We start from the raw sequence: 20,703 nt of genomic DNA on the forward strand, positions 1-20,703 counted from the left end.
AAAAAAAAAGATTAGGAGAAAAAAACAAAAGATTAGGATTAGGAGAAGATTAGGAGAAGTGAATGCAGTCATTGCAATAACTAATTGTTCAATATAAAATTTAAATAATGAACAAAAAATAGATTGTTGCAAATAGATATAATTGTACCTAATCTCCATTTGGTGCAATGCAATTGTTCCAGCACCTAATAAGTGAGTGGATTTCTCAAGGAAAAAAAAAAAAAACTAATTCATGTCTCTGATAAGCTTTTCATTTGACTGCTCCTCATAGTCCTTTTATCAGTCATTTGTTTCTTCATCCATCAATTCATTAATCTCAGCAGATGAGCTTGCTACCGTATTGTGACATTTGATTATTGAAATATCCAGGTGAAAGAAGGCATGACTATAAATAAAGCAATTATCCATAGAAATGAATTCTTGTAATGAATTCAACACTACTCTTACAACTCGTGTGTGATTCAAAATCTACCTTTTATAAATGGTCCAGAATAAACTAACTAACAAATACTTTATTAAGATATGATTGCAACGACCATGGGAGAACACTCTGTGTCCCAGGTTTGTTCCAGTACCAATATGTTTACTGATGCACATTGAAATAGCATAATTAATTCTAAATGTAATTAAGCTAATGCATTCTTTGGACACTCCAATTAGGTTTTCCTGCTCCACATCACCTCATCCTCCTCTCAGTCTAAAAAAAAAGCGAAAAAACAACAACCCACCACTATAAATTTTCCTGACACTCTTTGTTCATTTGATGGGTTCGGGGGTTATATCAGATCACTTCCTCGTGTGTGTTCCAGCATGACAGGTGCAGGGTCAAAGTTCAGATATGCAGTTAATGCAGTCATTTAAGCAAAACGGTATAAGGAGGTCAAGACCAAGCGCTGTTACTACTCTTTTATAAAACACCTCCTAAATAGCAACGGGATAATTCAATAACATTACACTATCCCATCCAGCCAGAGAAACTGCGCCTGTATTTAATTGCCCCGTGGACACATGACATATTTTTGGTGCTTATGTGGCTGTTAAGGTTAAATAGAGATTAAAAATAGCGATGCATGAATGTGTATAAAGTTAGTAAAACAATACGATGTTATAATTTGGGTGTATGTGAGGTGGGGTGGGGTGGGGTGGGGTATCGAGTGGGCTGGTGGGGGATTGACGTTATAATCTTGTTGAGGGCCAGATGATGAACAATACCCTACAAGGCGGTTCGAATCGTCAGTTTTGATTTGTGGCGACATTTTTCCGCATTAATAATTATGTCAATGGAAAGTCTTCACGATGATCCAGTGTGTGTCAGCTGCTGCTTCAGCTGTCGGCGCAGCTGACTGTGCTCCAAGCTTGAGGAAGACTAAATCGGAGCTGCTGTTTATTCTCACTGGGGCTTTATTCTTGTGCAGGTGCAGAAATAATAATACGTTATTTAATATTACTAATTTTGTTAGCAATTTTGGAGGCATTCCCCCCCCCCCCCCCATCACTAGCTGCTGTTTTATTTTTAGGAATAAAACTAAACAAATGTGAGTGGTATAGGTGTGGCATTTGTAATCTACTGATCTAATGCCTTTTATTTTATTATTCGTTGGTGCAAAACTGGAGAAATGTAACTATATCCTAGGACTCTCTCTGTCAGTACAGATGCCACCGTCTGTGTTTTGGTCTATATAGTGTAGTGAGAAAAACAAAAGCTGGTGTCTTGGCTTTGGCTTTTATGGAAAGGGACAGAAAGCTGCTGATTTGTCTCCTTAGGCTGTATGAAGAGGACAAAAAGCAACCTTATTTTTTGGTGTTGGGCTCCATAATTAGGAAAGAAGAGCTGCGATTTTTGCTTTGGGCTCTATAATGAGGGATAAAGAGATCATTTTTGGTTAGGCTTCATACAATGAACAAAGAGCTGTTGTTTTTTTGCTTTGGGTTTCATAATATCATATAGCAATCTGTTTATTTATTTATTTTTGTACTTTTTTTTCAGGGGTATCTAGCGCTTATGTTTTTTACATTATGACGAGGAGCATAGAAACGCGTTTATTAATTAAATAATTAATTAACTTATTTCTTTTAAAAGGGGACTAAGTTTTACTTAAGAGACATAGAACTGACCTTGGTTTTGGAATTTATAAAATGTGTGCGGACACAGTGCTGTTCTTTGCTTTGGGTTTTAATAGAACAAGACATTGGGCAGCGTTTAGTTCACCATTGTCTTGTTGGAAGACGTACAGTAAAGCTGCCATTTTACATTTAGAGAGAAACATTCAGCTTCCCGTTGCGTTCCTTTCGCTTTTGGTTTTATGAAAAGACATAGAGCTGCCTTTTCCTTTGAGTTTTACGGAAAGAGACATAGAGCTGCCTTTTGCTTTGAGTTTTCTAAGAAGAGACATAGAGCTTCCTATTCCTTAGATTTTTATGGTAAGAGACACAGAGCTGGCAGCACAGTGGCTTACTGGTTTGCACCTCTAGGATCTTGGTTCGATTCCCGCCTTGAGGTCTGTGGGCACCTCCGGGTGCTTATGTTTCCTCCCACAGTCCAAACACATGCAGAATGGGCTAATTGACGTTCCCATGGTGTGTAAGTGAGTGTGTTTACCCTGTGATGGATTGGCACCCTGTCTAGGCTGTACCCTGCCTTATACCCAAGTCTCCTGAGAGCGTTCCAGGCGATGAGTGAGGGTGAGTGACTGACATTTCGCTTTGGTTTTTATGAAGACACTTGAACTGGGATCCAATCAGCTGTTGATTTAAAGTTGCCCTGTGTGCGGAGGGATAGTGAGCAAGATGTTCTATCCCTGGGAACTGGCCAACGATTGTAGAAAATCTTGCTGATTTTCATCTTTTTTCTAAATATAACCCTCAGCGTATATATTCATTCCCATGTTGAAGAATGCTTACCTAGTGGTGTTGTGATTCTGCAGTCAGATATTTCAGCACGTTTGACAGCAGAGGCAGCATTTGGTTTCAATAGCGAGTTGGCTGTGAGCTTCAGTGATGGATGAAAAGACTTCCTGGATTTAGTACTACTATTCCGGTACATTCCAGCAAGCGCTTGAATTCGATTTGCATTTGCTAGCCGTGCCACGTGGCTAGCGTGTGCGCGAGCATTCGGCCACCTGCTTGTAGTGGGGATGTTAAGTGTTATCTGTGTACAGATGGAGGGCATAAATCAGGGAGACTCTATAAGTGCAAGTCAATTTACTACACACACACACACACACACACACACATCATTGGCAGCTGTTCATTTGCGAAAGGTTGCCTTTGATCACAACAGGCCTTATGTCTCTGTTCTGAGAGAGAAGAGGCAATTATTGCAAGAGGAGACGTTGAGAAATTGAGAAGTGAAGAGAAGAATTCTTTACGCTACTGTAATCATCTTCACTGAATGAGTGGGTGTGTGAGTAAGTGTGTGTGTGTGTGTGCACCCAAAGGTTCCAGGAGGTGAGGCTTCTCAGCCATGTATCTTGCCCTTACAACAATGACCATGACTATAAAGTCATAGGCCACTTTAGCCGGTCATTGTTCATGGTGATAGTAAAGAACAAAATGAAATAGAATCATTTTATTCTTTTATTTTATTTTTTTTATGCCATAATATCAGAGAATCTCAGTTGATTAGAATCTATATGAATTGAAATCTCCTATAATTTATACTCTTACTATAGTGAATCAGGAAAAAAACAACTAGGACAGTGCCATGAGTCAGGAGAGATCACAAGACCAGCACGGATCAACTCAAACCACTGTTTGTGTGCTTTCTACAGTACAGTCCTCTCTGACTAATCTACAATTCGTGTGTACACACACACACACACACACACACACACGCGCGTGCACACACGCACACACATGTGGAGAGTCCCTGATGCTTTTGGAAAGCACAGAAGACCACCCTGAATGATAGACACATAGAGTGAAACATAAGTGATGACCTCAGAAGTGACATTTAAAGTTGCTTTCATTTTAACTTCACTCGGTTCTCTTCTTTTTCTTCTTAAAATACCTCTCTTCTGGCAGTCTTTTGTGCCGCCTGGGTTTCTGATCTGCATGCCTTTGATTTAGCGGCACGTTAGTGACAATGGATTAATGCACACATGCACATATACACACATGAACATGTAATGGACCTTAAAGTGAATAAATGCGTTGGCGTGTGTATGTGGGATCATTAACTCTTCGTCTTTAGTCCCATTGTCCAGACTCCGGTCTCTCATCTATCACGACCTTCATTCTTTTTTAATTTCAGTGAAAAACTTTTTTCACTTCTCGGAACCTACACTTGACTTTTTCACACACACACACAAAGCTCTACTTCTTCTGTTTATTTAAACCTTTTAACCCCTACAGCTGACCACAATATGCAAAAGTAGTAGTACTGTAGTTTTCACCCTGAAATTCCCTTTCATTTATTTAACAGTCCCAGTAGGAGTCTGAAATTCCCAGTAGGATCAATTCGACTATGTTAATTAAGTAAGCATGACTGTAGACATGTAACTCAGTGTTGTCAATACCACTTTATCCTGAAGTCTATCCTACAGTAGGAGACTTATGGTCTGAGGCGGGGTACACCCTGAACAGAATGCCAATCCATTGCATGGCACACACCCACCATAAACACACTACAGGGCAATTTGGGAATGCCAATAAACCATGTCTTTTTTTGAAAGATTGTTGGAGAAAACCCACCAACTACACACACACACAGACCCGAGGCGGGAATCGAACCCCCGAACCCTAGACTTACAAGGCGACAGTGCTAACCACTAAGCCACAATGATGCCTTAGACATGCAACTAAATGATCTAAATTTAGCATTAGATTTATCATTTTGGAGAAGAGGGGGTAAAATTAAAGCAAAAACAAAACATTGTTAGAGCAGATGAATGAGACGAAACCAAAAGAAAGATAGATAGGTGAAGAGAAATCGAGAGAGAGAGAGGGAGAGAGAGATGTGCTGAGTTGTTCACTCCGCATGGTCGATAGCGCTGCTGGAGTTTCTCTCTTAGCATCAGGTTTCAATCTGTGACCTCTATCAGCAGCCATTACTGCCGCATACACACGTGCACGCATACGCACACACACCTTACGTCTAAACTTTCAGTGGAGCTTTTAGAAGAGACACAGAAAAGAAGCGCTATTATTAGCATGTGTTTGTGTGAAATTTTCATCCATCACTGTACTGCAATGTAGTGTTGTGTTTTTTCGTTCTATATTTGTCCACTCCGTTTTATCGGACACTCCATATTCCTCCTGCTCCTGTCGTTCCCAGCGTCTGCTTCATTCTTCATTCTTCCCATCCATGGTGCGGCTCGCCTTTTCTCTCCTCACTTCACTATCTTCTAGCCTAAGCAGACAGCGGGGCTAAAGGTTCATGCATGAATGACTGAGACTTTGTGAGAACGTCTACATAAGTTTGTGTGTGTGTGTGTGTGTGTGTAAAATGCCTGCTGCAGCGTAATTACTGCAGCTAATCAGAACACTTAACAGCAGCGCCTCTGTTCATTTACTCCTTCACCCACTCCCTCTCCCTTTCTGCTCTCACTCTATTCCCTTCATTACACTCTTATCACATTCACACACACACACATACACGCTTACACAGGGTGAGAGAGTAAGAGGGGCACTGAGTCTGTGTGTCTGTGTGTGAGTGTGTGAGAGAGAAAGAGAGAGAGAGACGTGCAGAGATACAGGCCACATCCTTTCTGGCAGATAAAGAGAGCATTATAAGGGTTGTGGCCCCAGACCCCTCCTGGTAAGGAGAGCTATAAAGATCTGAATATAAAGCCTGCTCATTAAAAGGGATGCACGGTTAACAAGTGCTTAAAAAGTTGCCAATGAACCCTGAAAATGTTAAGCTGAGGATGAAAGGAAAAGGAAAAATGAAAAAGAAAAAAAGAAAAAAGAATTTGACAGCTTTTCGGCAGAACTGCTCTGGCCTGGCCTTTAAAAAACAGAGGAGCTGTTTCATTTTTGCGTATACCCAACTTTAAATTACCCATGAAAGTTCAATAATGGAGAAGGTAAAAATGATTGTGGGACTTTATAATGGCTTTTTGTAACGCTTTTTAAAGGAAAGTCAGAAATATCTCTCCTGCAAAATATCTGAACGTGTTAACTATAAAAGCATGCATGTCAATCCCACATATACTGTATAGTCATAGCTGGCTTGTAAACGTCTAGTAAACTAGCTCACATAACTATATGACCAGTTGCCACATAGTTTGAAGTGCACTAATGTGTAGGATATCAATGTATGATCAGGGGTGGAAAGTAACGAATTACATTGACTCGCGTTACTGTAATTGAGTAGCTTTTTTGTGTACTTCTACTTTGTAAAGTAGTTGTTACGTCAAATGTGTAATTTTACGTTAACTTAAGTATGTATTGTTTACGATGCTAAAGTATTGTACTTCGCTACATTTGAATTCACATTCGCTATTGAGTAAAAAATAAATAAATGAAAATGAAAAAGAATTAAAAAAATAATGCAACGAAGAAGGAAAAAATTGCACCTAGAAACCACTGCACTGATTGATTTCTGGGCGGGGAGAACAAACGCGTTAAATTCACCAGAACGATGGAGACGGACAAAACAGATGCCAGTGATTTAAACTCAGCTAAGAGCAAAATGGCACCAAATTCTTATGGAGCAAACACCTGGCCATATTTAAGCGACCATTTTGAAGGCAACAGCTTTATTATGCAAAGGTGTTCCTTCAATTCAAAACAACTAGTTTGAGAGTTATATCCGTTTATCTTTTTTGAACTACACTAGAATCCCCCATCCCATCCCCGCTGGTAAAAAAGTAACTCAGTAACTTTTACTCTGAGTAAATTTAAACTACTTTTTACTTTTACTTGAGTTGATTTTTACAGTATAATGGCAACTTTACTTGTACTTCAGTAGAATTTCAGAAAGAATTTAGCAAAATAATTTAGCAGCTTGTGTGTTTGTGTGTGTGTGTGTGTGTGTGTGTGTGTGTGTGTTTGTGCATTTTTCTCCGTGCTTGGTGGATTTCCTCCAGTTACTCCAGTGTCGTCCCACAGTCCAAGCACATGCAGTGTAGGCTAATTGAAGTGTTTGTGTCCCATTGTGTGAGTGTGTGTGTGAGCACCTTTCTGTTGCAATGGGTTGCAGTGCGTTGACACCCCATCCAGCCATGTGCCGTGACCTTCCTGGAATAAGCTGCAGGCTCCCTGTAACTATGCAACATGAATCAATGCACTAAACATATCAGGGAGCAAATCGTGTTGTTCGGTATGCTCTCATGTTCCATCAATGGCCCCTTACATCTTCAACCAGTGCGGCTGCAAGCTTTAAATCAGGCGCTCTTCGTGGAAGGAGAGACTGCCTGGTCTTGTAACTTTTTTTTTCAAAGTTCCGAAAACGCTCAGAGTCCTAAAGCACGAAAGGTAGGACAAATGCAGTGGAAAGGGGTAAGGGTACAGTATGACACATAAGCTCAGGCAATGGATGTGAGTACACTTAAGTCGAGAGAAAAATTGGTTAAAATTAAAATATGCTGAATTTAGCTAGTTATATTCAAAAGTTAGTACACCCTCTTTTAATCCCATGTAAATTTTTTTTGTAAAAATACAATAAAAAAATCATCTGATTGTACAAGGTCTCATTCGGAACAACATATAACTTTTTCAGTGCGCCACTATTTATTTAACAGAAAAAAATAACATGGGAAAAACTAAGTACCCCCATGATTCAATACTGTAGTTTGCAAAGCCACCTTTTGCAACAGTAACTTAGTAAACAGTCGTTTCCTGTATGACTTTATCAGACTCTCGCATTGTGGAATTTTGGCCCATTGTTCTTTACAACATTGCTTCAGTTCATTGAGGTTTTTGGGCATTTCCTCACGCACAGCTGTATTAAAGTCCCACTACAGCATTTCATTTGGGATGAGGTCTGGACCTTGACCAGGCTATTCCAGAACCTTTATTCTTTTATTTTCATCAGCCATTCTGATGTAGATTTACTGATGCGCTTCGGATCATTGTTCTGTTTCATGACTTAGTTTTGTCTAATTTTTTTGCTGCCTCACATTTGTCTCCTGAATACTCTGGAGAATACGGAGGAGTTCATGTTTGACGCAGTGACTACGAAGTGCCCAGGTCCTGTGGCTGCAAAACAAGCCTGAATCATTACTCTTTTACCACCGTGCTTGACAGTGGGGATGAGATGATTCTGATAAAAAGCTGTTTGGTTGCTCAAACAACTTCATTTTAGTCTCATTTGTCCATAGGAAGTCTTGTGCTTTGTTCACATGCAGTTTTGTGAACCTCAGTCATGCCTTCAGGCTTTCTTCCTAACCCTAACCCTAACCCTTCCAAACAACCCTTTCCCAGACAACCCTTCCAGAGTAAACCTTGTTCAGTCTTCTTCTAATTGTGCTGTTATGGACTTTTAACATGCTCAGTGAAGCCTATCGGTTCTGACCCTGGGGTGATTGTGTTGGGACATCTGCTCCTGGAAAGATTGGAAACTGTCTTGAATGCCTTCCCCTTGTAAATAGTCTTTCGCACTAAAGAATATTAAATTCAAAATTATTTGTGGATGTTTTTTTTCTTTGATTCTTTACCAAATTGATGTGTAGCAATAAAACCATTGCTTATTTCTTTTCCTCTTGGCATTAACACACACTTGAATGCTCCAGATCGGCAAACTGACAAAACTTCTGCTTTTAGAGGTCTGCAAATCAACTGCTGATGATTAGCAGCACCTGGCTGCAATTTACGCTCTTAAGTCCTGTGGTAGCAGTAAGCAGGTGATTAGTGTTACCTGTTTGACTGTTTTTTCTTTTGGTTTCATTTCCAAAAAATAAAAATACTGTATGGTATTTGTCCGAGGTTATGTTTGCTAAATAGTAACCCCCACAATGATCAAAGGATTTTTTAAATTATGTTTTTAAACAAAAACACACAATTAAAACCGCGGGTACTAACTGTTAAACACCACTGTAGAATTATGAAATCCGACCCAAACACTAATCTGTATAATCAGAATCTGCTGTTCAAAAGGCCATTTAAGAATCAGTTTATTTTTTTTAGTTACTATAAAAGGGTTCATATAAAAACAGCTCAGTTGAAGAACCCTTTGAAGTCCTTTGCTCTATAATAAGGTACCTCCCTGAACATTTATACTGCTTAGAAATGCTATTCAAATGCAATTACAGTGGAGTAAAATGTAATATAGCACAGTAATTGGGTTGAGTTCAAATTCTATCACTGCTCTGCTTAAAGAAAAAAAAAATCACTCTTACCCTCGTATTACAAGCTGAGTTTGGACAGTATGCAGGGTCCAGATGAAACGAAATTAAATATTTTATGAGGTAAGTGAAGGGGCTAAAGAAAAGGAGGGGAACAAAAAACGGATGGTGCAAGAAAGGGTGGGGAAAAAAAGGGAGACTGATGGCAGGTAACAGGAAGAAGCAGAGTGAGAAAGAGTGATAAGGAGAGACATAGTGTTGCTGACAAAACAGTGGCTCTTGGTGGCGTGCGGTCGATACACTTTGACTTAAGATGGCTGGCATGTCAAGCGGTTTTCTTGCGATAAGGAGACGTGTGTGTGTGTGTGTGTGTATGTGAGTGAGAGAGCGAGAGAGAGACAGAGAGAGAGACCTAAAATAGATTTCAGCTACTGCCTGTGGAAGACTTTTCCATCTGTAATTTAATGTACTGTACACCGTGAAACTTTCCGAATCGCTGTGCTGTGTAAAATCATTTCTGACTGTAGGTGATTACACCATGTTCTAGAATCTCACTAACGTGAGTCTTAGTGGTCTTTTGAGAAGAAGCAAGAAGATGTTCCAGAATGTAATTTTGTATGGGAAACATACAAGCACCGGAGAGTGTATATGTATAAGATAGGATAAGATAAGATATAAGAGAGTACAGGATGTGTGATGCCTGCCTATGTATTAATTATGCATCAAATCAATAAAGATAAGAAACTCAGGATATGATGGTGAAAAGAAAGGTTTTAACTTGGAACTATGGTGCAATCATGAATTCTAGACAACTTACTCACACAATTAAAGTTCTAACCTGCAGCTGGACACTGATCCGTATCTGAGTCTGTATTCCAATCGGACTATTTCTTCTCTCTTCTTCTGCCACAGATCCGCTGGCACCTACCATTTCATTTTCCAGCCCTCCTCCTGATTTGTTCACGGACGGTGTGGGAAGCCCTGGCCCCGATGAGGAGAGCACCACGACCAAGCCAAGCTCACCTCGCTTCATTGGCAGTGGGATCAACGAGAACCTCATCCCTATCTACTGCTCCACACTGGCAGCCGTGCTCATCGGCCTGCTCGCGTACATCGTCTTCAAGAGGTGAGAGATGGAAAAAATTATAACCGTGTATATATGTTTATTTAAATGCTATTTGTGGTCCAAGGACAAAGCATATCTTTTGTTATATTATATATTATGTAATTCTGCTCTATTTTATTGTAGTGGATTTTTTAAATAAAAACAACAAACAAACAAACAAAAACTAATATCACAATATAAGAAGAAACTAATTTCTTGCGACATATGTAGAAGTAATTTAAAAAATTAAATAAAATATTACATCAAAAACTAGAAGAAAAAAAAAGAGAGGAAAAATATCAGCAATAACTGCCGATTTAATCATTCATATTGAGTTTTTGTATTAATACCTTTTTAAAATGTTTCATGGTCTTCATGCAGTTTGTAGAGGATTGACTCAGATATCATGATAGTCCAAACCTGACACATTTTCCACTTCTAATTTTTTTTATTTTAATTTTTAAATCCACAATCCAAGTGTAATGCACATGAAAAGTAAAAATTGATTTTTGCATAATAGTTTATCCACTTAAGGTCACCTCCATAATAATAAAAAAAGCTAAAAAAAACCCCACTATATATTCTCAGAATCTAAACATTTTATTTTAAACCTTCATTTATATATCATCTGCACCTGTTTCTCACACTGGGTCATGGTTTAAATTAGTTGTTTTTTATGCTTGAATGATTCATTGGTCACTGTGTGGCTTAACAAACCAAAAAAAACCTTCCTCTAAAGCTGATCATGCACAGGACCTGGACTGAAAATGAAAGTCAAAAATTTGCCGTCCTTCAGGAAGCCTGGAGAACTATTCCTCAATATTACATTAAAAATACAAGCAAGTCTGGCTCTTTAGAAGCAAAATATAAATAAATGAGGGATGGCTTAAGACTTTTCCACTGTACTGTATAAAGAAAACAATATCATTTCCATATTTCCTTTAAACAAGTAAACAAATGAAATTATGAATAACTCAATATAGCCAAATACAAAAATAAACACGAATAATAAAACTAAATGAGAAGCTAAGCCTGATGCTACAGTACATACTACTAAGTCCACTCATTTTAAGTTTCCTTATTTGTGACTGTGTGTTTGTGTGTATCTCAGATGGAACAGCTGCAAGCAGAATAAACAGGCAGCCAACAACCGAGCAGCTACAGCCAATCAGACATCTCCATCTCCGGAAGGAGAGAAGCTCCACAGCGACAGTGGCATCTCTGTGGACAGCCAGAGCCTTCAGGAGCAACAGCAGCTTCAAACACAGGCCGAGGCTCACACACAAACCCAAACTCAGCTCCACGTGCCTGAACAGATCGGTAAGATTCACTAGGAATGATGTGTTTGTAAGAGTCTGACTATAAAACAGAGCAATAGTGAAAAAACAGCTTTTAAAATTCGAATACAGTACTGTTTATAACCAACTCATTTAACGCTCACTGCAGTGTTACTGTATGTCATTTATTGTCATTCTCCTGACAATGTAAGACGATACTATTATATATGGAAGCGATGATACTAGAGTATGGTTATACGGAAGTATATGGTTATCAATCCATGAATTTTTCATAATCTCAAATACTTAAACATTATTCTTAGCATTGCACCGGAAGATATATATCCGCTGTGGGTTTTAAGTTAATACCAAGGCCATACAGTATGCAGAGGCTGGCTCTGTCTTGACCTTAAACAATATGGTGACGTTTCGAGGAGGAAATTTGTTAGAGACAAAAAGCACTGATATAGAAGAAATGTTAAAGTGGGTGAGATAAGTGGCTGCTTGCAAACTTCCAGTAAATGTTCGAATAAGCCGTCCGATGTCATCAACTTACGGGCATCAGCACCACAAGGGACGGAGACCTTTATTGACGTTCTTTATTAGACCCAGCGTGGCAGGATGGCAATCAACCTAAAAACACTAATTGCCTTCATCTTTTAAAACATGTATGTTGACACTTGACCATTAAATTCATATGTACAGTACCTCCACTCTTCTAAAACTCCCAGATTCCACTGGATTTTGAGTGTGTGCTCATTTGGCCACATGAGCATTAGTAATATCAGGTGCTGATGTTGAAAGTGGAGCCCTGCAGCACAGCCAGTGTTTACAAGGGTTTGGGTCAAAGCTTTGTACTCAAGTTCTGTCTTATTTAGGCTGGACATTTTAGTTCCTGGAAATGGGAATCGTTATGCCACGGTATACAAAAACATCCTATTTAATTGCAAGCTTTCAACAGTTTTTTTGTTACAACAATTTTAGACAAGAACCGCATAAGGATGTGATGGTCCACGTTTTTTGTTCAATCTTTTGTTCATATTAATTTGTAATGTTTTTTTTTTTTTATAATACCAAAACAGTCATTTCTACTGTACACTGATAATCATTTCAACTCAATGAAATTAAGCAATTATAAAGAGATTTAAGCTCCAGGCACACTGGATCATTAAAGAACAAACCTGTTTCATTGGAAGCATTATTAGCTTTAGTATTTAGTCAAATTTTCTCCTGTTTGATTAAAGTATTCTGATTGGCTTTAGTAGGCCATAACAAGGACAACAGATTAAAAATCAGGTTTATATTGTAACATGACCTGCATGGCAACATGGGAAAGAAAATGTATTCTTTACAAAACAAAAATGCAGAATGCTACTGTGCCAGAAATACAAGAGGCACTCAAGTCAAACTGGGACTTGTGATGAAATTTCTTTAAACTGATTGGGAGTAAAATATTTTATTGGTGCAAACATTTTAAATAGGGCTATACAGTAGATCCGTGAATAATGATTCCATCCAAGGTGGCTCAAAGTCCATTGCAGTTATTCTCTAAGTGGAACACTTTCAGGGAAACATCCTGCTTTTATCACCAAGGCCATTCTATTGTTCCAAGATAATGCATGACCTCATACTGCCCACTGCACCACTTGCACATTTCAGGAACTCAGCTAAGAGACACGGTCACATCTGACCTCGCTCCAAGCCAATGTTTGAGCCATTAGAGGAATTCCTGTAAGCATTTTAGAAGTAAAGCAAGCAGTTTCATCATGTCTCTGGTGTACGGGAAAATCTTTCTACCTTGGTGGTACCCAAGCACTAGTGAAATGCTGGGATGAGTGCAGTAATGTAGCCAGCGATTATATAGAAAAAATTAAGGTAGTTTTTACTCCCATAACTGTGTTCTCTTATTGGCTTAGCAGTCCAAAGCACAGGTAGGGATGTCTTATGTGATGAAAGAATATAAGCTACTACTGCAAGTAAGCATAGCCACAAAACTGGGTAAAAATAGAAACAAAAGGATTAAATCATGATTTAAACTCAGGCAAAGATGCCTTTTTCATGTCTTTGCTTCAGTGGAAGGCGTCCTCAGAAAACCGATCCACACTTATATTGCATGGACATTGAAGCAGAACCCGAGCCATACAGCTTCAAAACTTTATTAAACATCAATACTTGCAGCTGACCCTTTTCTGTCACCCGTCTCTTTTTCTTTTTCATCATTCAGCTTCTTCATCTTTCAGCGCCTTCTTAGTCTTTCTCTTATCTTACTCTTAACCTCTCATTTAACCCTTCTGATCTATCTGTCCTTCATCACCTAGTCACTTCTATCCCTCTTCATTACAAGACCTTGAGGGGCTGCGTGTGAACATGGTCAGTCCACCGGAGGTCAAGGAGACCACAGATGTTGAAACACTCACACAAACACACATGTACCCATATGTCTCGGTGAGAGCCACCTGACTTCTCATATGAGTAACGGAAGAATGCTGCTGCGTAATAATATTTAACGAGTAAATGCAACAGTGACATGATGTGGCCTTGAGGTGCACCCACACAGTAAACACACACACACACACACACGCACACACACACATGGCTATGGCAACAGGCAGAGAGTTGTGAAACAGAGTGACCATGTTGATACTATCTATCAGAATCGAGAGGAACATTTCAAGCATCACCCTTCCAGGCTGTGCAATAATGTGTAAACCCTGTCTCTATATCTGCCCCCCCCCCCCACCACCACCCCAAGTGTGTTAACTACATGAAAACAAACGACACACACTCAGTGCTATAAGCAGCCAAATAATTAAGAATGATAGATAAAAATATACAGTATATAGAGTAGCATGATATTTAGGTTTAGGGCCAGATTAAATCCCACTATAAGAAATGATTGGAAAGGGAATTACAGGGTTTAAATAAAATATGTGGGACTTAAAATTATTAATAATCACAAATAAACTATGCAGTGATCAGTTTTACCTATTTGGGCTGTACCAAAAGTAATGCAAAAGTGTGCAAAACATTTTAAAAAAAATTTATTATTAGACATTGGTTTGTTCAAATTGGTAGAGTAACTTTTACTCCTACTATACAGAGGAAACTACTCAATGTAGTCTCCATCAAAAATCATGCATTTGTGTCATCACTAAACCCAAATCTCGAATCCTCTTTAAAAATAACCCTCATACTCAAAAGGTCTGTCAAAAAGTGTTATATGTGCAAAACTATTTAAACAGTAAATTATATTTAATGTAATGGAATTTCTGTGCGACAAGTAACTTTAATGGGACAAAGATGGAGACAAGGACGATGCAAACACTTCTGTCCTAAAGACCTAAAAAAACGAGACATTAATAATCACATAATGAAGTATTACTGTACAAACAATCACATCAATAGACACTCATCACATTTATACTTAATGTGGAACTTCTGTCAGAATTGTGCTATTATAATAATAATTATAATAAAAAAAAATTATCATACCTTCGTACCAGGAGAATTCAACCACACTGTAGTATAATAGACAATAACACAGAATAATACATGCTCCGGCAAAGAAAGAACTCCAGGGTCTGTCAAATATAATCTCCACCCACGTCATCTGTATTGTACGTGTGAATTACACAGACAGGAGCTACCTGTAAATGAACTTTCTTAACCTTTATTGCTTTAGTGTTATTGCTTTCATAACATCCACCTCATAATTCTTCTTCATTATTCTCAATAGAGGGGGAAAAAAAAAGCATTTGATGATGCAACAGCTGTCCAAGATATCTAAGGGAGAAACATTGCTATATTCTCCGGGGCATATTTCCTCTTCTCATCACAGTAAAACTAGAACATCATGGGCATCTGTAAGCTGATGTAGGTGTAAGTGGGTGGATAGTCCTTTCCCCTGAGGTTGCATTTGAACAGATGTGGTCAGCTGTCTTCACATGCCTCTGGTTGGTAGCTGTCATGTGATAAGTGAGGGCTGAATGACGGATGAAAGTTGCCTGTTACTAAATTAAAAAAGGGAAATCAGCAGGAACAAACATCTGTAATCATTGTACATGAACATGTGGTGAATAGAAATAAATTAGCAAAAATACTGAGACATTTCTTTAAAGAAAGACTGGAATCAGACCTTCTTACTCTCCTGTCGTTGTGTGTTTGTTTGTGCCAATCACTAGCCTATATAGGGCACTGTGGATAAAAGCAGATGATTAATGAATAAATAAAAAGCACTAATATGCATTTACTTAAAGTAAATGCTTTCCCTGGCTCCTGGGAGTTTGAAAGGCAGAAAATCATTAGAGTGTGTACAATGCATCAGCCCAGACATAAGCAATAGACATGTGCAAGAGGCCTGGTTGGCAGGCTTTCCATCTTTCAGCCTTATTCCTTTGCCCTTATCTACACAATGGCCTACTTTAGCGAACTGTGACAGTTGTGTGAAGGAGATGAGTGGACTGACAAAGCTTTGATAAAGTCAGTGTGGGTGGCTGTTTTATCGTGCTGAAACTTTCCAGTGTGTAACATTTAGAAGAACCTGGTGTAAATATCTTCTTTCAGTCTGCCAAGTGATATGAATGCGAAGTGATTGGAAAGATGGAAAGTTTTGGGGGATCATGATTTCACATTCACATTCCCAAGAGGGCAAAGCAGTGCATGATGGGAGTCTGCTGAAGGATTCTGATCCATCAGCATAAGAGTAGGAGTCCATATAAAAAGAGGGGGTGGGAGAGAGGAGGAGAAAGAGAGAGAAAGAGAGCGATGGACAGACAGGAAGAGAATTGAATTTTAACCAATTCCATGTATTTAGAGCTAAAAGCAACATCAAATGATCAACCAAATAAGTGGGAAAACAGATCAAACAAAACAGATCAGAAAACAACTTAGTATAAAATGACCACAGAACCAGTTTAACTGTTTTTTAAAAAACAAAAAACAAAAAAAACAGGCGGTATTCTGGCCATCCATCCATCCATCCATCCATCGTCTATACTGCTTATAGTGTGTATAGTTGTGTTGGGCTGGTTGCCTATCCCACGTAATTTAGGGCACAGGTCAGGGTACACCCTGGATGGGGTGCCAATCCATCATCGAGCACAAGCACACACAGAAACATACACTAGGGGCAATTTGGAAACACCAGTCAGCCTACAGCAAATGTCTTTGGACTCTGGAAGGAAAGCAGAGTACTAGGAGGAATCCCACCATGCACAAGAGAGAGAGAGAGAGAGAGAGAGAGAGAGAGAGAACCTTGGTCATTTTTAATGTTCAGGACCTCGAACTGCCATTTATAACACAATCTACAGAACTGTCTAGACAATGCCCATCTATCAACTCAACCTGTTGTTTTTATTCCTTGACTTCAGTGTCCTGCTGTGTTCTTTTCTTATCTATTCCTTCCTTTATGTTGCTGTCATCTTAACAGTAAAAGATTTCACACAGAATCTCTGCACCAGAAACTAATTTAAGAGACACAAATACAAATATACAATGACGCACACATATCCACATATGTGGATAACCATATGATACCAATGATAACCACAGATGTTTGAGGGCCAGTTTAATTGTAGGGAGGCAGTAATGGACTAATATTGATACAAGTCAATCAGTACTGCTTGATATATTTATATTTATCATTATGCAACAATTAAAGCTTGTGTACACCCTTATATTCAGTATTGCAGTGAGTAGCTGTTAGACTGCGAAGTTGTCTTGGATTACCTCTAGTGCTACAACATCCTGTCTTTAACGCCGCACTGTTGTGTTTCTGATGTTTGGTTGCATGTGAGGGATCAGTAGGGAAAGCTCAGCTTTTGTTATGCTATGAAAGAAGATGACAATAAAGTTGAATTGACGGCCAAAGTTCTGAGTTCTGACTTGTCTGGGCGAGCAGATCAGGCTCTACAACATTCGCAGTTTGTTTACGCTTGATTTGCTCCAAATAACATTTGACGGTATTTTACCATGTGCCAAAAAAATTAATAAATAAATAAATAGCATACCAAAATGTATAAAGATTGTGGTGGGTTATTTATTGCTGGCAAGAAACTCCAATCAGGAAAAAAGAAAAAAACTAGTCTACCCTAGTGCATAGCTGCAAGAGAGAAGATGATGAGTATGATCACGATTTTATAACTGCTTACTTTTCTGGCTGGGTTTAACAACCAAAGGGACTATTCACATAGTCTTCCACAGTCTACTGCCGAACGTTGAAGTGAGTAAAATTTGGTGGATTGTGGGTTGGCATACTCTCAGTGACACACTCCTACTTCATCAAATGAAACACTTACTTATAGTTGTCTTCTGTTAACTTACGTATGTAGAAGAGGGCAGATAACACGTTCGTCTTAGTGTTTCGCTGCCCTGCTGTGTAATATGAGCAGCAGTTGCATAAGATTGATGTGCCCCGGAGAAAGGCACATGCTGGACTTCAACTTAGCTGGTAGGCAGCTGTTGTGTGACAGAGAAAGCTTGTTGGCGGGTGGGATTAGCAAATGATGAGCAAAGTAAGAAAAAGTAAAGCGAGTTGACAGCTTACATGTCAGGCGAAATTACACAAGGTGAACGGAGTTATCCCCCAGCTAGATTGAGAATAAGCACATGGAAAAACTCTAACAAAGCCATAACGCCTTAACTTAGAAGTCTTTATATTTTATATATACCAATTTTTTTAAGGGGTAAAACTGTGATGATTAAAAGAGAATAGAGAAGCTGAACTCAATATTCAGACAATAAATGGTTTAAAAGGAAAAACCTGTTTATGTTTGTAAAGTCTGAGCATGATACCCACAGCACCGCCTCCACTCCAATCAAATATTAAACTAGCCTAAAGTAGCACCGTGCTATGTAAAGTAACCGCTCCAGCAATAAAACCATCATTGCGAATTTCATTACACCAGCTTTGGAGTCGATATGAAAAGTGAGATTAATGTTTGTATTTATGGTAGGTTTTATTGCTTCTGAAAAGTCATCATTTTTGGTTTCCACTGCGATTTTTCTTATTTCTCCGGCTTAAACGTGTTCCGAGCTGATCATTACTTATATATAAGTCACTAACTATACCCAAACTGCCCTGACATTTCCTCAGCTGTCTTAGTCCGTATTTTTACCCAGCGGTTTGTTTGCCTTATTGGCTCATTAGCAGGTGTGCGGTGATGGATTGCAGGCCTCACTCGCTCTCCTGGGGGCTGCTTAAAAATTGCAGCAATACCAGTGTTTAATGGCTGCTAATTAGAATTACCAAAAAAAAAAACTTGTCCTGTTATATCTAGAAGCCTTAAAGCTAGCCTATTCACATACTTTCTGTGCTCGTGTGTTGTGTATCGGCAACTCATTAAAGACAACTCAATAAATCTGTAAAATTAGCATTTCCTTCTCTAACCCTAAGGTCTTGATCTTTTTATCTCTACTTCATTTCAGAATTACTCTGGGGTGGCAAGGGAATCTAGACACGTTTTAATAGAAACCACAGGGTTTAGGAAGCTGAAGCACCAACGTATAGCTGCATCTAATAAAAAAAAAAAAAGATGCTTGCATTGGCTCTAGTCTCCTAACATCATTGTTGCAAATGTTGCCTGGCTAATTTTATATTGTTGTTGCAGGTTATTATTTTAGCGTACCTATTAAAACACACACTAATGGTCACTTAAGCTTTGTTAATGATTACAAGAATGCATCATACTGTGCAGCAGGGAACTGGTCTATTTTTCTAATGTATGGCCATTTATGACCTTGGTTTAAAAAAAAAAAGAAAAACTTATTATAGTTGCATATTTTTAAAATGTATTATTTTTGTTTTATTGACTGTTAGTTTGTTTCCCCCTGCTGGTTGTGAACAGTTTATAGGGGATACTTTTGTTAATCAAACCTGCTAATATTAAGACTTTTTTTAATGTCTTGTCGAGGAGTCGCCATCCAATTCGCACAACATATTACAATAATCACATCTGTCTGAGTATAACTCTAATGCATAAAATGAAAGGAAAATGTGGTGTTTCATATATTTGGAACAACAATTGTACTGTCATAGGTATACCACATAGGAATAATCACAAAAAGCCTCTGGCACTGCTTACTGCTTGCTAGTTAAGGGAAGCAAGATTGAAATTTGGCTAGTTAGTCACCTGTTGATGCACATTCTAATGAGGGACTTAATAACTCAGTCAATCAGCATGCGAGATTGTTTGTGAGAAGTGCATCCTCCAAGCCAGGGTGCTACAGTTGGTGTTTGGGCAACAAATTCTTATTGAAGTTACTTCAATTCAATTAAATTGTCTCATAAACACAATTTTGTATTTAACATTATTTGATTTTGTATTTGTTCTCAAAAACATATATATTTTTTTATTTTATAATTATTTTTTATTTTATTATGTCATTAATCACATACAGTACATAATTTAAGCTTGTAATTAGAGCTTGCCTACATTTGGTAGACAGCCTTATCCAGAGTGTCTTTCTTTTATCTGTTTATACATCTGAGCAGTTTAAGGTTGAAGTCCTTGCTCATGGGTGTTAATAGTGACAGCCTGGTGGTGCTGGGATTTAAACCTACGACCTTCCAAACAGAATTCAGATGTCTTAACCGGATTATTTAACCGTTCAGCTTTTCTGTTTTGGTTGAAACTTAGGCCTTATCTTGTGTTAATCAAATTTAGCAAACTGGACAGAAAGCAAAGAAATGAAAAATAAAGAGCAAAAACAGAATAGCATTCACACATAATTTCCCTGCAGTTAATACAGTGCTTATTGCTGTAGGTGAAAAATTGTGCTATGATCATGGCAGTGTCTTGTAGTAAGGAATGTAATGACTTGTAATGTAAATGGTTCAAAGGGACTAGAGCATTCTCTTCCATTTTGAAACAAATATAGCAACTGAATGAAGGAATTTGGGGCTGCAATATCAAGTCATGGGTTGGAGATTAGAACCACTGATCTTCGATGCTGCACAGATAATGACAACAGTGATCATAGGCAACACTGGGGACTGGATTCAAAGTCAATATCAGTTTCATTTAAAAGTTTGCTAAACCCTCTGGCTGTCCCCATACGCGAAGGATATTCCACTACAATGACAGAATCAAGACGC

At 38.6% G+C, this 20,703-nt stretch overlaps 1 protein-coding gene across 1 annotated transcript in view; it reads left to right on the forward strand.

Moving 5' to 3' along the window:
* The window catches only part of ngfra (nerve growth factor receptor a (TNFR superfamily, member 16)), a 51,862-nt gene that overhangs the window by 18,129 nt on the left and 13,030 nt on the right, over positions 1-20,703 (forward strand). Inside the window, exons 4-5 of the mRNA XM_053515146.1 lie at positions 10,140-10,353; positions 11,444-11,652. Coding sequence (XP_053371121.1) covers positions 10,140-10,353; positions 11,444-11,652 — 423 coding nt within the window. The remainder of the gene's footprint in view (positions 1-10,139; positions 10,354-11,443; positions 11,653-20,703) is intronic.

Source organism: Clarias gariepinus, chromosome 16, assembly GCF_024256425.1.
Source record: "Clarias gariepinus isolate MV-2021 ecotype Netherlands chromosome 16, CGAR_prim_01v2, whole genome shotgun sequence".
NCBI classification, from domain to species: Eukaryota; Metazoa; Chordata; class Actinopteri; order Siluriformes; family Clariidae; genus Clarias; species Clarias gariepinus.